The following is a 22,031-nucleotide window of genomic DNA, read 5'->3' as shown; positions in this document are numbered from 1 at the left end:
ACACGGAGTTCTTTTGTTTGTTTGTTTGTTTTTTTGAGTTCTTCAGACTCACCACATAACCTGTTTTGGTTTCATTTTTCTATGCTCTTAAGAGCCACTCTCTTTTACCTTTAGATTTTCAAATAATTAGTTTCTTTTCCCCAAAGTGGGCTGGATTTTGCTAACTATGCTTCACTCATGTTTTAGAAACCCACACACGTAATAGGTATTAATTCTGACAGTGCTAGATTGGTCTGCTTCAGACACTATAATTGCCTTGGTCACAGTTAGTTAATAGAGTCCACTTTGGGATGTACCTTATGGCAGCACAAATCCTTATTCATTAAGCTGCCCTACCTGCATCAGGGCAACTATATTACAGTCATCAGAATGATTTATTCTTTCCTAATTAACATATATCATAACTGTATGCAAGCAGAATCACAATAATACATGTCAATTCATAAGAATGATTTCCCTTCACCCTTCTTTAAGCAAAGCATTTCCCAACTTTTTTTTTTTTTTTTTTTTTTTTTTGCAGTACGTGGGCCTCTCACTGTTGCGGCCTCTCCCGTTGTGGAGCACAGGCTCCGGACGCGCAGGCTCAGCGGCCATGGCTCACGGGCCCAGCCGCTCTGCGGCATGTGGGATCTTCCCGGATCGGGGCACGAACCCGTCTCCCCTGCATCAGCAGGCAGACTCTCAACCACTGCGCCACCAGGGAAGCCCCATTTCCCAACTTTTTTTATCACTCTCCCTTACTACCAAAAATTTCAATCACCCCTAATATACATATATTTATTTACAAACTATATATTTACCACTGTCCTAATATTATATATTATAAAGCATTTACAAAAATAGAAATAAAGAAGGATATGAGATGAAACAAATGCTTTTTAGATTAATTTTAATATTTATTAATAGTGTGACAACCTTTGCTCTCATTTCGATGAGAGCAGTGACATTGTGCGCTTCGTTTAAACAAAATCTTGGTTTATGATACAACTACCTGAAGGTCTGATTCTAAGTTGTTTATTTTTATACTTGATTTTAATGACTGTTGTAGCTGAGTAAAGGATACCTCACAAAACATATAAACCTAAAAATAAAAAAGTGCATTGTTGGATGCACTTACTAAATAACAATACACATATTGTAGTTTCAGGTAACAGTTATACAAACGTTTTGTTGCTGTTCCATCTTCTCAGCTCTCAGCATGCTGTCTTTTCTCATTTTTAGCAAATGGTTCAAAACTCATGGAACGTCTTCATTTGGAAGAGTTAGACGATGAAATACATCTTTTAAGAAACAAAATTAAATAGTAATAGAAACATTTTCATATCTACTCTGTATTATTTATTCTTTATAAGAAGCCCCTTTGATGTAAAATATTTTACTGTTTGAATGCATTTAAAGTCTGCTACTGCCTTAGAGGTATTCTAGGAGTATAAAACTGATGATTGCAAGGTTTAGTCACATTTAATCTTAAAACTTTAAAAAGCAACTTTACTGAGTTATAATTTGCATACAATAAACTGTGCATATTTAAAGTATACAAGTTGATAAATTTTGACATCTCTGTATACCCATGAAACCATTACCAAAATCAAGAAAGTAAACATATCTATTACCTTCAAAAGTTTCCTTATGCCATTTTGTAATCCTTCCTTCCTTTTTGTATTATATCCCTCTTTTCCCACAACCACTCATCTGTTTTCTGTCACTGTAGATTAATTTGCATTTTCCAGAGTTTTATATAAATGAAATCATGTACTACTGTGTGTTCTTTTTTGTCTGATTTTTTTCAGTCAGCGTAATTATTTTGAGATTCATCCATATTGCTGTGTGTGTCAGTAGTTCATTCCTTTCTGTTGCTGAGCAGTATTCCATTATATGGATATACCACAATTAAAAAAAAATCCATTCACCTCTTAATGGGCATTTGGGTTGTTTCCAGTATTTGGCTATTATAAATAATGCTATTACTGTCATTCACGTGCAAGTCTTTGCATGGACATATGCTCTTGCTTTTCTTGGGTTAATACCTAGAAATGGAAAGTCTAGGTCATACGGGAGATATATGTTTAACTTTTTGAGAAACTACTAAAATGTTTTCCAGTGTGGTTGTATCATTTTACATTCCCACTGCAGTGTGTGAGAGTTCCAGTTGCTTCAAATCTTGGCCAACATTTGTTACATTTTTAATTTTAGCTGTTCTGGTAAGTGCATAGCGGTATTTCATTGTGAGTTTAGTTTGCATCTCCCTAATGATGAATGATGTTGAACATTTTTTCAGGTGCTTATTTGCTATTTATATATCTTCTTTGGTGATGCATTTGCTTAAATTTTTGGTTCATTTAAAAAATTTACATTTTTTTTTAAATTATAGAGTTTTGAGAGTCCTTTATATGTTCTGGATACAAGTCTTTGTCAGATGTACTATTTGCAAATATTTTCTTCCAGTCTGTATAGTTTGTCCTTTTATTTTCTTATTAACATCTTTCAAAGCACAGAGTTTAATAAAGCACAGACTTAATAAAGTCTATTTTAGCAAGTTCTGGATCATGTTTTAGGTGTCATATCTAAGAAATCTTTACTTTTTTTGCATATGGATATCCAGTTTTCCCAACACCACTTGTTGAAAAGACTATCATTTCTCCACTGAATTCCCTTGCATCTTTATCAAAAATCAGATGACTATAAGCATAAGGATTTATTTCTGGACTCTGTTCTCTTCTAGTGTCTATCTGTATGCCACTACCACACTCCCTTGATTACTGTAGATTTATAATGTCTTGAAAACAGATTGTGTAAGTCTTCTAACTTGGTTCTGCATATGTTTTGAACCTCACAATATATTGTTTTCTAATTTTTTGCTTTAAGGAGTCAATTATATTTTTAAAGGAAATTTAAATAAGAAAATAATATTTTTACCCCCATATTTACTATAGCATGTGTTCTTCATTACTTTTTATAGACCCATATTCCTATTATTTCTAGCTGGTATTATTTTTCTTCTGCCTGAAGGACTTCCTTTAACATTTTTTATAGTTGCAGGTCTGCTCGTGATTAATTCTTTCAATTTTTGCATGTTTGAAAAAGTGTTTATTTCACCTCTGTTTTTGAAAGACACTGGGTTTAGAATTCTAGGTTGACAGGTATTTTTCTTTCAGTATTTTAGAGATGTTCCACTGTCTTCTCGTTTGCATTGTTTCCAATGGTAAATTTGCTTTCATCATTATCTTTGTTCTTCTGTATCTAATGTGTTGTTTCCCTCCCGCCCCCCACCTGCTGGCTGCTTTTAAGATTTTCTCATTATCTCTGGTTTTAAAAAATTTGACTATGCTGTGCCATGTGCTGCAGTTTTCCTTCTATTTCTTGTGCATGACGTTCATTGAGCTTCTTGGATCTGTGAATTCATAGTGTTCATCAAATTTAGAAAAAAAATTTGGGCCAGTATTTTCTCAAATATTTTTTCAGTGCCCCCATTTCCTTTGGTGACTCCAATGACATGCATATTAGGCAGCTTAAAGTTGTACCATAGCTCATTAATGCTCTGTTCTTTTTCTTCAGTAATTTTTCTTTCTGTTTCATTTGGATAGCTTCTATTGCTGTCTTCAAGTTCAATAATGTTTTCTACTGCAATGTGTAATCTGCTGTTAATCCAGTTCTGTGTATTTTTCATCTCAGACATTGTTTTTTTAATCTCTGGGTTTGATTTGGGTCTTTTTAACACCTTTCATGTCTTTATTGAACTTTTTGAAATATGGAATACAGTTAAAATAACTGTTTTAATGACTTTGCTAATTCTAACATTTGTGTTAGTTCTTAGTCAGTTTTTGATTAATTTTTCTTCTCATCGTGCATGTATTTTCTTACTTTTTGCATGACTATTTTTTATTGGGTACTAGATATTGTAAATTTTACCTTGTTGGGTGCTGCATATTTTTATATTGCTAGAAATATGCTCAAGCTCTGTTCTGGGATGCACTTGAATTACTTGAAACAGATTGATCCTTTCAGGTTCTTCTGTTTAGGTTTGTTAGGCAGGACCAAAGCAGTGCACAGTCTAGGGCTCATTATTTCTCATTATGTAGGCAAGACCCTTCTGAGTACTCTGCCCAGTGCCCTGTGAATCATGAGGTTTTCCAGTTTGACTGGTGGAACAGGCACTACTCCTGGTCGTGTGTGAGTGACAGGCACTGTTCTTTTGAATCCTTTCAGCTGGAGTTCTTTCTCTGGCCTAGGGTAATTTCCTCACAGGCATGCCATGTGCTGATCAGTCCTTTGCTGAATACTTGAGGGAGACCCTTTGCAGGTCTCTGAAGACCTCACTCTGTGTGGCTCTCTCAGGTACTCTGTCCTATGAACCCTAGCCAGACTCTTAGCTCTGTCACCTCCACTCGGGGAGTTCACCAGGCTCTGCCTGTATTTGTCCTCCCTGCACTATGGCCTGGAAACTCTCTCAAGACAGTGAGCCTGGAAAATCAGAGAGCTCACCCTATTTGTTTCCTATTTCCCAAGGATCACAGTCCTCCATTGCCTGATACTCAGTGTCTTGAAAATCACCATTGTTTTATGTATTTTATCCATTTTGGGGGGTGGGGGGGTCCAGGCAGGGTAAAAATCCATTCTTGGCCAGAAATAGAAGGCCACTGACATTTTATAATCCCAAATTTTCATGACCAATTATAATTTGTAGCCCAATTTCAATTCTTATTTTTCAAAAATGTACATACCATCATGTTTCTTGATATAGGTAGATCAGTTCTAAATATCTGTTCAAAAGTATACAGAATCTGACATGCAGTGATGCAGATCTTTTCATATCACTCATAAGTTTCTGTGTAAAACATACTATCATTTGCTTAATAATAGCAGTTTGATTCAGGGTTTCTTTTTTTTTTTTTTTTGCGGTATGCAGGCCTCTCACTGTTGTGGCCTCTCCCGTTGTGGAGCACAGGCTCCAGACGCGCAGGCTCAGTGGCCATGGCTCACGGGCCGAGCCGCTCTGTGGCATGTGGGATCCTCCCGGACCGGGGCACGAACCTGCGTCCCCTGCATCGGCAGGCGGACTCCCAACCACTGCGCCACCAGGGAAGCCCCGATTTAGGGTTTCTTGGTTTAACTAATATCCTTTGAAAGACACTGGTTTACTTTTTCATTTTCAGTGAGGTATAAATTTTACCAAAATTGTCCATTGCCCTTGGTCCAAACAGCAAAATGCTTTTGTCATATCACTTAAGTGGGACATGACCGATAATGGAATAGAATTTATGTACAAAACCAGCACATAATTATTACTTGTGGGTTTAGAGGAATAATTTAATACCAATACAGCCTTTTTGCCCTTGAGCATGGGTCAATTTTTCTGGAATTCACTGTCACCTCTAAAGTTGTCAGCATAGTTTCTCACTTTAAAAAAATGCCTGGGGGCTTCCCTGGTGGCGCAGTGGTTGGGAGTCCGCCTGCCGATGCAGGGGACACGGGTTCGTGCCCCGGTCCGGGAAGATCCCACATGCCACGGAGCGGCTGGGCCTGTGAGCCATGGCCGCTGGGCCTGCGCGTCCGGAGCCTGTGCTCCGCAACGGGAGAGGCCACAACAGTGAGAGGCCCGCGTACCACAAAAAAAAAAAAATGCCTGAAACTTTAAATGGTGTCTAGATGCAGTTTACTTCCCACTTCATCTGTATTCTTTAATAGAAAATAAACGTCACTTTGTAAGACCCAGTCACATCTTAAAACACAAATGCACATATAAAAACTGACAAAAATAAAAATAGCTAAAATTTGGAGTTCACTCTCTGTGTTTACATTACTTTAAACACTACATATTTTAAAAACTCATTGAATCTTTATAACAAGCCCAAGATGGTAAGTATAGTTATTATCTTCCTTTTACAAATGAGGAAATTGAAGCACTGAGAGGTTTAGTCACTTGCCCAAGGTCACTCAGCTAGTAATTGATGAAGCTGGGATTCAGCTTCAGGCAGTCTGAGTCCAGAGGCCATGCTTTTAACCATGACACCAGTCTGCCTCAGGAAAATAAAAACACTTTGCTCTCAGCTCTAGTACCACTCTTCAGTTTCTGTGAGTTTAAGTTTAAACATATAAATACAAATAGATTTCTGGGTGAAGACATTCAGTAAGCGTTTATTGAACTCATATTGTGTATCAGACACTATGCCAAGTAAGCTCTTGGGGGTATGAAGTCCAGGTACAGTGCCTGCCTTCAAGAAGGCCACATCTGGTGGAAGTTTCTAGTTTGAGCCTAAGTATTACCATCTTCACATTTATATGCGCATTGCATGTTTGGGAGAGGGAAGGATACCAGTGTGCCCAGCAAATTAAACATGGAAAAATATGTTTTATTTGCTGCCCAGTGCAGGGACATTATTTGATGTTTTTCTAATTCACACCAGTTTCCATTTTGGGGACACCACAATGATTTTAAAGTCAAGTACTGTTCTTACAAGGACTTCTATATCTTTTTATAATCTTTTTTATATTTTAGGCCCTTGCCCAAGGTCATATAACTAATAAATATTGCTGCTCTGTTGAACTGGTCTTCAGAATTTAAGATAATTTGAGAGAGCTCCCCTCACCCCTTCCTGAAAACTAGCTGTGTTAGTGTTGGTGTTAATGTTCATTTATTAATTATTATTATCTCTTAATCTACAAGATTAGGGTATAAAATGGATATATCCATTTGGATAAATAATTCTACATATGTTCGTATGTTCTACAATTATATCAAGATTACTGTGTTGTTCAAGTTGTCTGTATATATACTAAGTGTTTATCTGCTTGTGCTATCAGTAGACAGAGGTATATTAACCTCCCATTCTGATGGTAGATTTTTCAGTTCCCTTTTGCCTTTGTAAGTATTTGCATTAAAATATTATCCTGAGCAATAAATATATGTAATTTTCTAACTCAACAAACCATCTTTTCTAAAATATCTTCTTGTGGGCATGAGGCCCCACAAGGATGCTATATTAAGACATTTCATTTGAGTCTTGACACCCCACGACTAACATGGAACAAATTGTCCATCAGAGCTTGGGTTCGGACATTCATGTTATCTGAGCTGTGGTCTTCTCAGTAGATAATCCTTACCCTTTTGACTATATACCTCTGACTGAATTTCAGTGAAGGACCTTAACAAGTTTTCTTGGGCTTTGGTTTTGCCATTAAATCCTAGTGCTGTATCCGTCAATTGGGAGAATATGAAAAGTGACAGGTTTTCTAACCACAAATCTGTCTGGTTTTCTTATTTGTGCCCCTATTATTTTTCTGAGCTACATTTTTCAAAACGTGATGCGCCATTTACCATAAAAATATATCACTTAACTCATTGCATATAAAAGCAGTGTTTCTATCGCATGTTTTCCTTTCTGAATTTCTAGAAAACATTCTACCGTATGGTATGGGCATGGTGGTGGTGGTGGTGAGGCAGGCAGCAGGTTTCTTCTTTAAGATGTTAATGATAGATGTATTACAATTATGAAGTTATGATTTCTTCTTTGGCATATGAGTTATTAAGAAGTATCTTTAAATTTCCCAAAGTATCAGGATTAAAAATTATCTTTTGTTATTGATCTCATATTTAATTTCCTTGAGGTCAGAGACCATGGTCTGTATGAGAATGGTTTCTTTGAAATTTACTGAGACTTGCACTATAACCTAGTACATGGTCATTTGGTGGTGGGGGGTTGGTAAATGTTCCATATGTGCTTGAAAAGAATATGATTTCCAATCGGATATAGAATTCTACATATGGCCATTAAATCAAGCTTATTTTGTTCAACTTGTCTATATATTTAGTAATATTTTATCTGCTTGTACTATTAATAATTGAAAGAAGTATGTTAATCTCCCCACCTTTTCTTTTAACAAATTCTAGACTATTTTATTTGTTGACTACAATTATCGGTATAGTGCTAGATAATTTACATAGATTACATCATTTTTTTCCTTTTTTAATTGAAGTATAGTTAATGTACAATATTATGTAAGTTACAGGTATACACTATAATGATTCACAATTATTAAAGGTTACATTTATAGTTATTGTAAAATATTAGCTATATTCCCTGTGTTGTATCCTTGTAGCTTATTTTATATAATCTCCCATTTTGATGGTCCATTTTTCAATTTCTCTCTCTAGTTGTACATAATCTTCTTTTATATATTTGCAGGTGTTTTATTAGTGCCTATTAATAAAACATACTAGGTTTTTTTACTCTATGTAGTGGTCTTATCTTTTATAATGCTTTTATTATTTTGAAGTTTTATATTTTAGATATTAATATAATTACCTCAACTTTATTTAGGTTTACATTTATCTGGTATATTTTTTCCATCTTTTTTACTTTCAGTCCTTCCTGATCTTTATGTTTTAGATGTGTCCCTCGTGAAATGGCACATACCTGGATTTTTAAATTTTGTATAGTCTGTTAACCTCTGTATTTTATTTTATTTTTATTTTTTATTTTTTATTTTTATTTTTTGCAGTATGCAGGCTTCTCACTGTTGTGGCCTCTCCCGTTGCAGAGCACAGGCTCCGGACGCGCAGGCCCAGTGGCCATGGCTCATGGGCCCAGCCGCTCCGCGGCATGTGGGATCTTCCCAGACCGGGGCATGAACCCGTGTCCCCTGCATCGGCAGGCGGACTCTCAACCACTGCGCCACCAGGGAAGCCCCAAACCTCTGTATTTTCAAGGATGAGTTTTACTCCTATATTTTTTGTTTGTTTATATATTGGAGCTTGTTTTTACCATCTTATGTTTTGCTTTCTATTTGTTTTCTATGCTTTCTCTCCTTGCCTTTAAATTTTTTTTCTTATTCTGTTTTATTTTCCCCACTACTGACTCTGCAAGATCGCATCTCAAGTGAGCTGGCTAGTAACAGGGTTAACATTGGAAATAGCAACCTATGGTCTAAAGTGGGGTTGGGGGTGGGATGTGGCTTTTCTAAAAGGAGTCACATTGGCAAGTGATAGTGGAGGGGAGGCAGGGAGCTGATGGAGGTCATGGCTGATGGATTCTAAAAACGTTTTTTTTTTTTTACAAGGGTGAAACAAGGATGTCTGATGGGAACTAGGGGAAAGGGAAGTGGGGGTGTGAGATGAATGAAGGCTTAAAATAGAACCTGAAAGGACTATGTAAGGGAACTGAACTAAAGGCATGTAAAAAGACTTACGGGTGACAGTGAGGGTCCAGCTGAGATTGTAGACCAGGAATTATGTAGGATCTGGGTGTAGGAGCAGACAAGGCAGACTACTATAGCATTGGTACAGGTTTGGAATTTTGATGGACAGTTGCTGCAGAGAGATGAAGGTGCATGAATATGGAAGATATTGGTGAGAGTGGTTCAAATGTTGAGCCATCTGGAGTCCAGGATGGGTAGGGAAGGAAGATAGAACAACAGGAGGCAAGTAGACCAAGAGAAAATGGAGGGTGGGCTTAAGAGACTGTGGTCTTGATGAGGTTGAAGAACAGGTGTAGTGGGAGTAAGCTGTAATTGAAAAGTAGGGCTTCTTGAATTTAAGATTTCAGAGGGGGGCAATTATGGTTGGTCAAGCCCATGAGTGAAAAATAAAGAGAATATGTACAGTATTAGCAGTTCCATTTTGTTATGGTGCTGTCTTTGTTTCCTCAATGACGCTGTTACTTCCTTGGCTTTTACTATTACTTGGTCTCATTGTTGTGCCAATGTGCTTGTCTCATCACAGAACTCTGCTGCCTCTCCACAAACATCAATTTTCTAATAAATCTGGTTTTGCTCTTATTTCCAGTATGCCTGTGCCATTCTTGGTCTTTAACTGACAGGCAATTGGTGATACCTATTTTATCTAGGAGCCGCTGATTTTTTGCCAGTTCTTCATCCATAATCACACATATGGGAATTCATTTCCACAATGCTTTTGATTGCTCTGTTCAATATTTTATAATTGCTTTGGCTGTGATCCTGCCTGGACAGAGCCAGTAGAGCATTAGCTCTAGAATCTGATTGCCTGGGCTTGAATCCCAGCAACTGCAATTACTTTCTGTTTATTCTTGGGCAAGTTAACCTAACCTCTCCTGAGTCCTCGTCTATAAAATGTGGATAATAATAGTACTCATTCTTGGGGTTGTTGTGAGGATTAAATTAGTTAATATATGTAAAGTACTTGTTGCCTGGCATGTAATAAATTCTCAATAAAGGGAACTGTTGGGGTGATGATGACAGTGACGATGATCAACAGTAGTGGTGGCATATGCAACACAGTGTGCCAAATACAGTGTTAGGTGCTGGGCCAGATGCATAGAAGAATATTGAAAAAGTCCTTGTTCTCATGGAGAGTATATATTCTCCTCGGGGATAAGAATTAAGAATATTTCCTCAAGACTACCTAAGAAAGGGCCTATGAAAGAGGCTTAGCATCTTATAGTTCAATAAAGACCAAGAAATAGTGAAGTCAAGAAAATATTGAGATTTCTGGAACCTGTGTCGCTTTGCTGTGTTGTTTATACTCTCTATTGTGTTGTCGGTAATTAGTTTAAAAAAGTGAAAGTGCTTGTTGTGTAGTTTCAAGGGAGAGCAGAGAAGGTAAGTATGATCCTCATTTCCTTTCTCATGCTCTGTCCATCCTGGGCTATTTGACTCTCATGACAACTAAATCTGTATTTTCAGATGCAGTCTCTCTTCCTGAGGTATAGTTTTATGCCTCCAATTACTTCCAGAACCTAATAAGCTGGATATCCAGTATGCAGCACAAACTCAATATGACTGAAATGAAACTTCTTGCCTTATTTCCACACCTGTTTCTTCTCTTACAGCCCTTATCACTGTCAGGACTGTTACTAGTCAGTTGTTTAACCTTGACATACACAGTAGGCATCTTTTTCTTTTTTTTTTTTGTGGTACGCGGGCCTCTCACCACCGCGGCCTCTCCCGCCGCGGAGCACAGGCTCCGGACGCGCAGGCCCAGTGGCCACGGCTCACGGGCCCAGCCGCTCCACGGCACAGGGGATCCCCCCGGACCGGGGCACGAACCCGTGCCCCCCGCATCGTCAGGCGGACTCCCAACCACTGTACCACCAGGGAAGCCCCACAGTAGGCATCTTTGCTTTCACCTTCTTCGTCCTCTCCACTCAATCAGTCACTCCATTCTGTCAGTTCTACTTCTCAAACCTATTCTGTGTTCTTTTGTCTTCGTGTTCTGGTTTAGGCCTTCCCTGCAGCAGATTCAGCGAGTACGTGTACTCCAAACGTGTGTTCCAAACATTGTGATGGGACCTTTAACACACATTATTTAATTTTCTTGACAAGTTTGAGAGGTAGGTTATTTCGTAGATGAGAAACCAGAGGATGACAGAAATACAGTGACTTTGCATAATTGGTTAGAAGCATAGTTAAGTAAACCTAGGTTGTCTTTTTGTCTGGATTATTATAATAATCCCCCTGTCTCCTTTGAATTGTTTTCTTTTTTGAAATTTAAAAGTAAGACATGTTTGTAAAAAAAAATCAGAACTGTGTAAAGTAAAAAGTAAAAGTTGCCCCCTTGCAGTTCTGCTTCCCAAGAGAAACCAATAATAATGGGTTTTGTTCTAGACCTTTTTCTTTGCATATACAAATGTATAGATAAATACTTTACCAAAGGGATCATTCAAGTGCAGTCCTGAAATTACTTTTTTTCCCACTCAGGAACATATTTTCATACAGATCTACCACATTTTTAAAATGGATACATAGTATGCCATCATTTGGAAGTATTGTTTTGTTTAATGATTTCTCTGTTAAAGAACTTGTTTTTGCTCTTACAAATAATATTGCAGTAACTTTCTTGTACGTTTACCTTGCATACACATTTATGTGAATATTTCTATTAGGTAGGTTCTTAGATGTGGTATTGCTTGCCTAACGAGTATGCATATTTTACAATGTGTTACTAACTGTACTTCAATTTGTCTTTTGAATCAGTCTTCCATACTATAGCTGGAGCAATCTTTGTAAAACAAATTTGAGTATGTCATTTCCCAATATCAAAAACAAAGCAACAACAAAGATGCTCGATGGATTTCTGTTGTCTATGTCATCAGTTTTAAATTTCTTAATTTTTAAGAGTATTCAAGAGCTACATAATCTGGTTCCAACCTGTATTTCCTACCATTCTCCCCAACCAACAAACATATAATATACTCTGTTCTATAAGGTAAAATCCACCTGCTCTGTAAAACCTTCCACATGTATAGTTCTCTCTCTTCCCTCTCTAGGCAAGACAGAACTAGTTACTCGCTTCTGTAAGTTCCCATAACAATTTATTATCCCTTTAATAGCACTTAGTACACTGTACTGTGTGTGTATCTGTCTCCCCCTACTACTCTGTGACCTTCACAAAGACAAGAACTGTGCCTTACTCATCTCTGTATCCCCAGCACTTTGCCCAATACATGTGATTGGGTTCTCAACAAATGTGCATGAAATAGGTGAAGATATTCTTGAGGTAGTGTTAGCAATAAGGACTTTGGGAGATAGAATAGGTGACAGCAGTTTTGAAGTGTAGCAGAAGGCTGACTGCATCCTGGGAACATGGATGCTGGTCAGGAAAGGGGAAATGGGTTTCAACTGGCAGAGGTCCCTGTGTGGTTTTCTCCACTACAGAGACCAGCTGTCTGATTATTTGGCTTAATAGACTTGTTACTTGAGAACATTAAAAAAATTGAAAATTGGATGTTTGAGGATACACTTTGGTGGAGGGGGAATTTGACTCAGCTGTTCTGTGCTCTTTCCAGACTTATGTTGAAAGACCCAACCCTTTGGCAGAGTCATGAATAAGTATTTCTTCTTGAAAAATCAAAGCCTCTTCATTTTCAGGGTAGGATTCACATGGGAGTAGGAATGGTAAATTGGTCACATAATTCTGTGTTACCTCTAGCCTGGCTCAAGGAGGAGGTAGCCCACCGAAAGGCTCTAGGGCTGTGGGCCTCTTCTGGAGTAAATTACCTGTGTGAAATTAGTTCTTATCTTATTTCAGGCAACTCTGGGGTAGCTCTCCTGGACTGGTAGCTTTGAAGAAAGAAGAGTAGAAGGAAAAACTAGAATAAGTCATGTCGGAGATACTTGACCTCTCTTTTCTGTCTGAGGTGGAAAGGGATTTGATCCTCAGTGTTCTACAACGAGATGAGGAGCTCCGAAAAGCAGACGAGAAAAGGATTAGGTAAGAGTCCCAGAAAAATCATGGGCTCCCAGGCCTTTAACCAATGATACCTGGACTTTTCCTTATACTTCTCATCTGACTTTCGGAGGAACTTGTGTATGAGGTTTACAACTCCTCAGTGGGTCAGGTTGGGTTCTGAGGTTGTTGCTTCCACAGAACCAAATAGTCTTACTGTCTCTACCCCTCAACCCCTCTCCATCCAGCCTATGCAGATTTCAAATCACTTGTGTTTCTCTTTTGGGTCTTGGCAGGCGATTGAAGAATGAGTTACTGGAGATAAAAAGGAAAGGGGCAAAAAGGGGCAGCCAACACTACAGTGATCGGACCTGTGCCCGGTGCCAGGAGAGCTTGGGCCGTTTGACTCCCAAGACCAACACTTGTCGGGGTTGTAATCACCTGGTGTGTCGGGACTGCCGTATCCAGGAAAGCAGTGGTACTTGGAGATGCAAGGTGTGCGCCAAGGAAATGTGAGTGTTAACTTATGGCTGAGTAGAGAGAAGAAATGGGGCCCCAGTTGTGGTTAGAATTTCTCCCCTCATCCTTTGTTGGTTGAATGTCAAGGGCCATTTTTTTTAATCCATATGTCATTTTCTTTTATTCCTTTGCAGAGAGCTGAAGAAGGCAACTGGAGACTGGTTTTATGACCAGAAAGTGAATCGCTTTGCTTACCGCACCGGCAGTGAGATAATCAGGATGTCCCTGCGCCACAAACCTGCAGGTACCGGACCTGTCGGGAAATGGTTCCTTGAGGTGCTTGACCCTCTGCTGTGGGTGATAGACACTCTGCTGTGGAATCTTAGTGTATTCTTATTGGTGGTGTCTTCACTCCATGAGCTCAGCCTGTTTGTAGGGAACATGAAGATTGTGTTGCCATCCTTTCTGCAAGCGTGCTGTGTTTCCTTTCCCCCCCTCATCACCACCCCTCTGCCATGCTTTTGTTTGTCTTGAAGTGAATAAAAGAGAGACAGTGGGACAGTCCCTCCTTCATCAGTCACAGATGGGCAATATCTGGCCAGGAAGAAAGATAATTCAGGAGCAACAGAAGGAACCCAGGTAAGAGCCAAGCAATCATTTAAAGAACTGCTACACATTCCTTTAATTCTTTAATTTTTTTTTTTACTTCTATTTGTAAAATAATAGATTCTCATTGTAGGCAAATTTGGAAAGTACAGAAAAGAATAAAGAAGGAAGAAAAAAAAAACTTCCTAATCCTGCAACCCACATATAAACATTAACATTTTGGTATATTTACTTTGTGCTTTATAAGAACAATTTGAAGACAAATACAGATAACACATACTCATTATTAAACATTTAACCAGTATAGGAAACAATAAAGAAATCAACAAATCACCCAAATTCTTACTACCCCAGTATTCATATTATGTGAAAATTATTTCAGATAACTTTTGTGCATATATGTAGATAGAGGGATGGGTGAATGGATAGACTGAAAAACCTTTATAATATTGGGTCATAATATATTAAATTAAAAGCTTTGTTTAATTTTACTTGAATTTGACAGAATAAAACACTGAAATAAAATACAGAAATTGCTAATCTTCAGAAGAATGTTTCTTTACCATAAAAGATATTAGTCATTAATATCCATTTAAGCTTAAGAAAAAATATGAAAACCATGGAGCAGTTTTAGTCATTTTTTGGTAGTCTTTTTGGTAACAGCCTTATCAAGCTATAATTCATACACCATATAATTCACCTATTAATAGTGTACAATGCAATGGTTTTTAGTATATACACAGAATGGTGCAACCATCACCTCAATTGATTTTAGAACTTTTTGTCACCTTAAAAAGAAACCCTGTACCCTTTAGCTATCAGTGACTCCCCAACCTCCATATCTTTCCCATCCCTAAACAATCACTGATCTACTTTTAATTTCTATGTATTTGCCTATTTTGGACATTTTATTTAAATAGAATCATACAATATGTGGTCCTTCGTGACTGTATTGTCTCACTTAACATAATGTTTTCAGGGTTCATCCATGTTGAAGCATGTATCAGTACTTCATTTCTTTTTATTGCCAAATAATATTCCATTATATGTATATACCCCCATTTGTTTATCCATTCATCTGTTGATGGACATTTGGATTGTTTCCACTTTTTGGACTAATGCTATTATGAACATTTGTATTGAGTTTTTGTGTGGACATATGTTTTCATTTCTCTTAGAAAGATACCTAGGAGTGGAGTTTCTGGGTCAAATGATCATTTAGTCATTTTGTAAATCTACCTTTTTCAGTATTAAACATTATCAGTGGACTCTACTATGAAGAAGGAGGAGGAGATTAGCTTCCTTACACTTCCTCCTAACACTTTCCCCTACTCCCATTTTTTATTAATCAAGTTATTTTTACTTTGTCAGGGCTTACAGTATTTACATTCTGTTATGCAGTCATAAACCATCTGCTTGTTTTATCTGTTTGTTTAGTTTTAGTTCATATTTAAAAGGATCTTATGCTTACAACCAGGCTTTGGCCCATGGTTCATCTATATTTCTGAATCCTTTACTTTGACTTATTTCTTGATTGTCAGGATTTTATCATTGAGAAGTTCCTTCAAGAAGAGGTTGTGGGTGCTATATTCATTTCACTCTTTCATGTTAAGAATGTCTGCCTAGTCCCTTTATGAATTTGAATGATGTCTTGGCTGGATATTATATTCTTGGGTTATACTTTCTTTCCCTTAGAATATTGTAGACATTACTCCATTGTCTTCTGCCACTGAATGTAACTGAAGAAGTCTTAGGCCAGCTAGCCTTTCGTTTTTCTCCCTTGTAGGTAACACACACTGTGTGTGTGTGTGTGTGTGTGTGTGTGGTGTGTGTGTGCGTGCGTGTGTCTGAATATGCCTGAAAATTTCCTTTTATTTTTCTTGAAGTTTAGTAACTTAACAAGGATAGATCTCACTGGTGATCATCCTGTTTCATTTTTCCCTAATACACAGTGTACCCTTGATGAATTCTTTCTTCATTGATGGAAAATTTTTCTGCATTGTATCCTGTGAACTCTTTCTATTTCACTAGTTAAGTTCTCCACTTCAGGGACATTGGATTTCTTCATCTTCCATTTCTGTCCTTTTACTGTCAAATGCAAAAGAAAAAGAGAAAGGTGAAAGCAATTAATCATAATAACCCAACCCTTTCTTCTGTGCTATTACTTTGATTTTCAGCCATTTTCTTTTTTCCATTTCCTCCCTTCTTCCCTCCCCCCTTCCTTTTTGCTGTATCTAATTTACTGATTTGAATGAATGATCTTGTTTAGGTTTTAATTTATTCTTTGCTCTCAGTTTTCCTTTTTCTCTAATTTTGTTGTTTCATCATCTTGTATTGAGCTCTTGTGCCTTATCAAATCTATATTCTTATTAAGTTCCTGTGTAAGTCTAAAGCATTTACAAAAAGCTACTTATTTTCCTATGGTTATATTCTTCTCCACAATGAGTTCTTTGTTCATCATGCAAGTTCTTTCTATTTCTCCCCACCCCATGTCATATTTATGTATCTTCTGGACCACTTCTTTTCATTCTACTCATGTTTAACATGGGAGGTTCTCTCTGTATTTTTTGTTTGCTCTGATATAGTGTGTGAATTCTTCTTGACAGGCTTTTCATCTCAACTTGACACAATTTATCTCTTCTCCACACTCAATTATACTTTAGTTTAAGGATAGAAGTTACTTTCAACAAAAGACCTGTACTCCAAAAACTATAAGACGCTAATGAAAGAAATTAAAGACAACACAAACGTACTCTGTTCTTCAATTGGAAGAATCAATATTGTTAAAATGACCATACTACCCAAGGCAATCTACAGATTCAGTGCAGTCCCTATCAAATTACCAATGGTATTTTTCATAGAACTGGAAGAAGAAATTTTAAAATGTGTATGCAAACACAAAAGACCCTGAGTAGCCAAAACAATCTTGAGAAAGAAGAATGGAGCTGGAGGAATCAAGTGCCCTGACTTCAGACTATACTACACAGCTACAGTAATCAAAATAGTATGGTACCAGCACAAAAACAGACACATAGATCAATGGAACAGGATAGAAAGCCCAGAAATAAACCCACACACTTAGGATCAATTAGTCTATGACAAAAGAGGCAAGAATATACAACGGAGAAAAGACAGTCTCTTCAGTCAGTGGTGTGGGGAAAACTGGACAGTTACATGTAAAAGAGTGAAATTAGAACATTCTCTAACACCATATACAAAAATAAACTCAAAGTGGATTAAAGACCTAACTATAAGACCAGATACTATAAAACTCCTAGAGGAAAACGTAGGCAGGACACTCTGTGATATAAATCACAGCAATATTTTTTTTGGACCTGTCTCCTAGAGTAATGGAAACAAAAGCAAAAATAAACAGATGGGACCTACTTAAACTTGAAAGCTTTTGCACAGCAAAGGAAATCATAAACAAAATGAAAAGACAACCTACGAAATGGGAGAAAATATTTGCAAATGATGTGACTGACAAGGGATTAATTTCCAAACTAAACAAACAGCTCATATAGCTCAATATCAAAAAACCAAACAACCCAAACAAAAAATGGGCAGAAGACTTTTAATAGACATTTCTCCAAAGAAGACATACAGATGGCCAACAGGCACATGAAAAGATGCTCAACATTGCTAATTACTAGAAAAAAACAAATCAAAATGATAATACGGTACCACCTCACACTGGTCAGAATGGCCATCATCAAAAAGTCTATAAATGAGAAATGCTGGAGAGGGTGTGGATCAAAGAGAACCCTCCTACACTGTTGGTGGGAATGTAAATTGGTGCAGCCACTATGCAAAATAGTATGGAGGTTCCTTAAGAAACTAAAGCTGGAGTTGCCATATGATCCAACAATCCCACTCCTGGGCATATATATGGAAAAGACAAAAACTCTAATTCGAAAAGATACATGCACCCCAAGGTTCATAACAGCACTATTCACAATAGCCAAGACATGGAAGCAATTTAAGTGTCCATCAACAGATGAATGGACAAAGAAGACGTGGTACATATATACAATGGAATACTACTCAGCCATAAAAAGAAAGAAAGAATGCCATTTGGAGCAACATGGATGGACTTAGAGATTATCATACTAAGTGAAGTAAGTCAGACAAAGACAAATACCATATAATATCACTTATATGTGGAATCTAGAATATGATACAAATAAACTTATTTACAGAACAGAAATCGACTCACAGACATAGAAAACAAATTTATGGTTACCAAAGGGGAAAGGGGTAGGGAGGGATAAACTGGGAATTTGGGATTAGCAGATATACACTACTATATATAAAACAGATAAACAACAAGGATCTACTGTATAGCACAGGGAACTATATTCAATATCTTGTAATAACCCATAATGGAAAAAAATCTGAAAAAGATATATATATATATGTATATATATATATATATATATATATATATATATATATATATATATATGCATATAACTGAATCACTTTGCTGTACACCTGAAACATTGTAAATCAACTATACTTCAATAAAAAATAAAATAAAATACAATACTTGGGAAAAAAGAAATTGCTTTCTATATACTTCTTTTCTGTAACCCGAGGGGAGGGGCAAAAGACAACTTGGGGATCCTGGGTTTCAGTTTCCTGAAATTCTCTTAAATATCTGGGCTCACTCAGTCCAGCTCTGGATGCATCCTCTAGTTCATACCAGTGACCCTGAGAGATGACATCCCCCAGCAGGCTTGCCTGCTTCTGTTGGGGTCTCCCAGTGATACCTGGGGCTGCAAATCTTGAGGATTTTTGTTTTCCTTGTCTTACCCCAGGACTGCCTGCTCACTTAATCTGTATATCTCCGCACTGGAAGTTTTGCTGAGCTAGATCTTTCTTCGTTTTCTTCGCCATGACTTTTTCAACTTTATGACTTGAGTCTTTATTCCTTCCTTTCCTCATTTGGCTGCTGCTGGTGAATTTTTGACTTTTTATTTGTGTTTTTTCCCCTAACTTTCTCTTGGCCAAAGAGAAATGATTTTATCATGTTTTATATGATTGATGAAAAGCAGTATAGAAATATATCAAATGAGTCCCCAGTAACCTCACTTCCTCTGCCCCAGACAGTTCTTGTTACCAGTCATTAATAATTTTGATATATGGACTACCAGACTGTCTAAATGTACAAATATGGCTTGGATATTTCAAGTTTTCATTTCTTTTTACAAAAGGATCGTACTGTATACATGTTAAGTGAAAAAAATGAGACAGAATTTAAAAAACTCAAGAATACAGATAATATGGAAAATGGGCAAAAGATTTGAACATTTTACCAAAGACAATACACAGATGTCAAATAAACACATGAAAAGATGCTCAACATCATTAGTCATTAGGGAAATGCAAATTAAAATCATTATACGATGCTACTGTGTACCCACTAGAATGGCTCAAATTACAAAGACTGACTATACCAGTTTTTTTAATTTAAATTTTTTATTGAAGTATAGTCAATTTACAATCTTGTGCTAATTTCTGCTGTACAGCAAAGTGACTCAGTTATGCACATATATACATTCTTTTCAAATATTTTTTCCATTATGAATTATCCCAGGAGATTGGATATAGTTCGCTGTGCTATACAGTAGGACCTTGTTGTTAGCCATTCTAAAAGTAATAGTTTGCATCTATGAACCCCAAACTCCCTGTCCATCACTCTTCCTCCTCCTATCCCCCTTGGCAACCACAAGTCTTCTCTATGTCTGTGAGTCTATTTCTGTTTTGTAGCTAGGTTCATTTGTACCATAGTTTAGATTCCACATATAAGTGATATCATATGGTATTTGTCTTTCTCTTTCCGACTTCACTTAGTAAGATAATCTCTAGTTGCATCTATGTTGCTGCAAATGGCATTATTTCATTCTTTTTTATGGCTGAGTAGTATTCCATTGTATGTGTGTACCATATCTTCTTTATCCATTCATCTGTCGATGGACATTTAGGTTGTTTCTATGTCTTGGTTATTGTGAATAGTGCTGCTTTGAACACAGGGTTGCGTGTATCATTTTGAATTATAGTTTTGTCCAGGTATATGCCCAGGAGTGGGATTGCTAGATCATATGGTAACTCCACTTGTAGTTTTCTGAGGAACCTCCATACTGTTTTGCATAGTGGCTGCACCAATTTACATTCCCACCAACAGTGTAGGAGGATTCCCTTTTCTCCACACCCTCTCCAGCATTTGTTACTTGTAGACTTTTTGATGATGGCCAGTGTGAGGTGCTACCTCATTATAGTTTTGATTTGCATTTCTCTAATTAGTGATGTTGAGCATCTTTTCATGTGCCTGTTGGCCATCTGCATGTCTTCTTTGGAGAAATGTCTCTTAAAGTCCTCTGCCCCTTTTTCAATTGGGTGGTTTGTTTTTTTTGTTGTTGACTTGTATGAGCTGTTTGTATATTTTGGAGATTAAGCCCTTGCTGGTTGCATCATTTGCAAATATTTTCTCCCATTCTGTAGGTTGTCTTTTTGTTTTGTTTATGGTTTCATTTGCTGTGCAAAAGCTTGTAAGTTTGATTAGGTCCCATTTGTTTATTTTTGTTTTTATGTCTATTGGCTTGGGAGACTGACCTAAGAAAATATTACTACAGTTTATTTCTGAGAATGTTTTGCTTAGGTTCTCTTCTAGTTTTATGGTGTCATGTCTTATATTTAAGTCTTTAAGCCATTTTGAGTTTATTTTTGTGCATGGTGTGAAGATGTGTTCTAACTTCATTGATTTATATGCAGCTGTCCAACTTTCCCAGGACTGCTTGCTAAAGAGACTGTCTTTTTACTATTTTAGATTCTTGCCTCCTTTGTCAGAGATTGACTGTAGGTGTGTAGGTTTATTTCTTGGCTGTCTATTCTGTTCCATTGATCCATATGTCTCTTTTTGTACCAATACCACACTGTTTTGATTACTGTAGCTTTGTAGTATTTTCTGAAGTCTGCGAGAGTTATGCCACCTGCAGACAGGTGTTTTTTTTTTTTTCCCTCAGAATTACTTTGGCAGTTCTGGGTCTTTTATGGTTCCATGTAAATTTTTGGATTATTTGTTCTAGTTCTGTGAAAAATGTCATGGGTAATTTGATAGGAATCACATTAAATCTGTAGATTGCTTTGCGTAGTATTGCCACTTCAAGAATATTAAATCTTCCAATCCAAGAGCATGGGGTGTCTTTCTGTTTTTTTGAATCTTCTTTAATTTCCTTTATTAATGTTTTATAGTTCTCAGCATATAAGTCTTTCTTCTCCTTGGTCAGGTTTATTCATAGGTATTTTTTTTTGGTGCAATTCTAGAAGGTATATATATATTTTTACATTCTCTTTCTGATATTTCATTGTCAGTGTAAAGATGCAATCGATTCTGGGTGTCAATCTTGTATTCTGCTACTTTGCTGAACTCATTTATTAGATCTAATAGTTTTTGTGTGGAGTCCTTAGGGTTTTCTATGTATAGTATCATGTCATCTGCATATAGTGACAATTTTTCCTCTTCCTTTCCAATATGGATACCTTTTATTTCTTTTCCTTGTCTGTGGCTAGGACTTCCAATACTATGTTGAATAGAGGAGGTGAGAGTGGGCATACTTGTCTTGTTCCAGAGTTGAGCATGAAGGCTTTCAATTCAGCTTTTCACCATTGAGTATTACAATGCCTGTGGGCTTGTCATAAATGGCTTTTATTATGTTAAGATATGTTCCCTCTATACCCATTTTGGTAAGAGTTTTTATCATCAATGGATGTTGAATTTTGACTTTTTCTGCATCTACTGAGAGGATCATGTGGTTTTTGACTT

General features: G+C 37.0%; 1 protein-coding gene across 1 annotated transcript in view; it reads left to right on the top strand.

The window, feature by feature from the left end:
* Positions 1-22,031, top strand: part of SYTL4 (synaptotagmin like 4) — a 70,017-nt gene that overhangs the window by 15,453 nt on the left and 32,533 nt on the right. Inside the window, exons 2-5 of the mRNA XM_082609888.1 lie at positions 13,004-13,186; positions 13,438-13,653; positions 13,795-13,904; positions 14,137-14,239. Of these exons, the coding sequence (XP_082466014.1) occupies positions 13,077-13,186; positions 13,438-13,653; positions 13,795-13,904; positions 14,137-14,239 (539 nt within the window). The 5' untranslated portion in view covers positions 13,004-13,076. The remainder of the gene's footprint in view (positions 1-13,003; positions 13,187-13,437; positions 13,654-13,794; positions 13,905-14,136; positions 14,240-22,031) is intronic.

Source organism: Mesoplodon mirus (genome assembly GCF_964341445.2).
Source record: "Mesoplodon mirus genome assembly, chromosome: X".
NCBI lineage: Eukaryota > Metazoa > Chordata > Mammalia > Artiodactyla > Ziphiidae > Mesoplodon > Mesoplodon mirus.
This window is presented reverse-complemented; position numbering and strand designations above follow the sequence as displayed.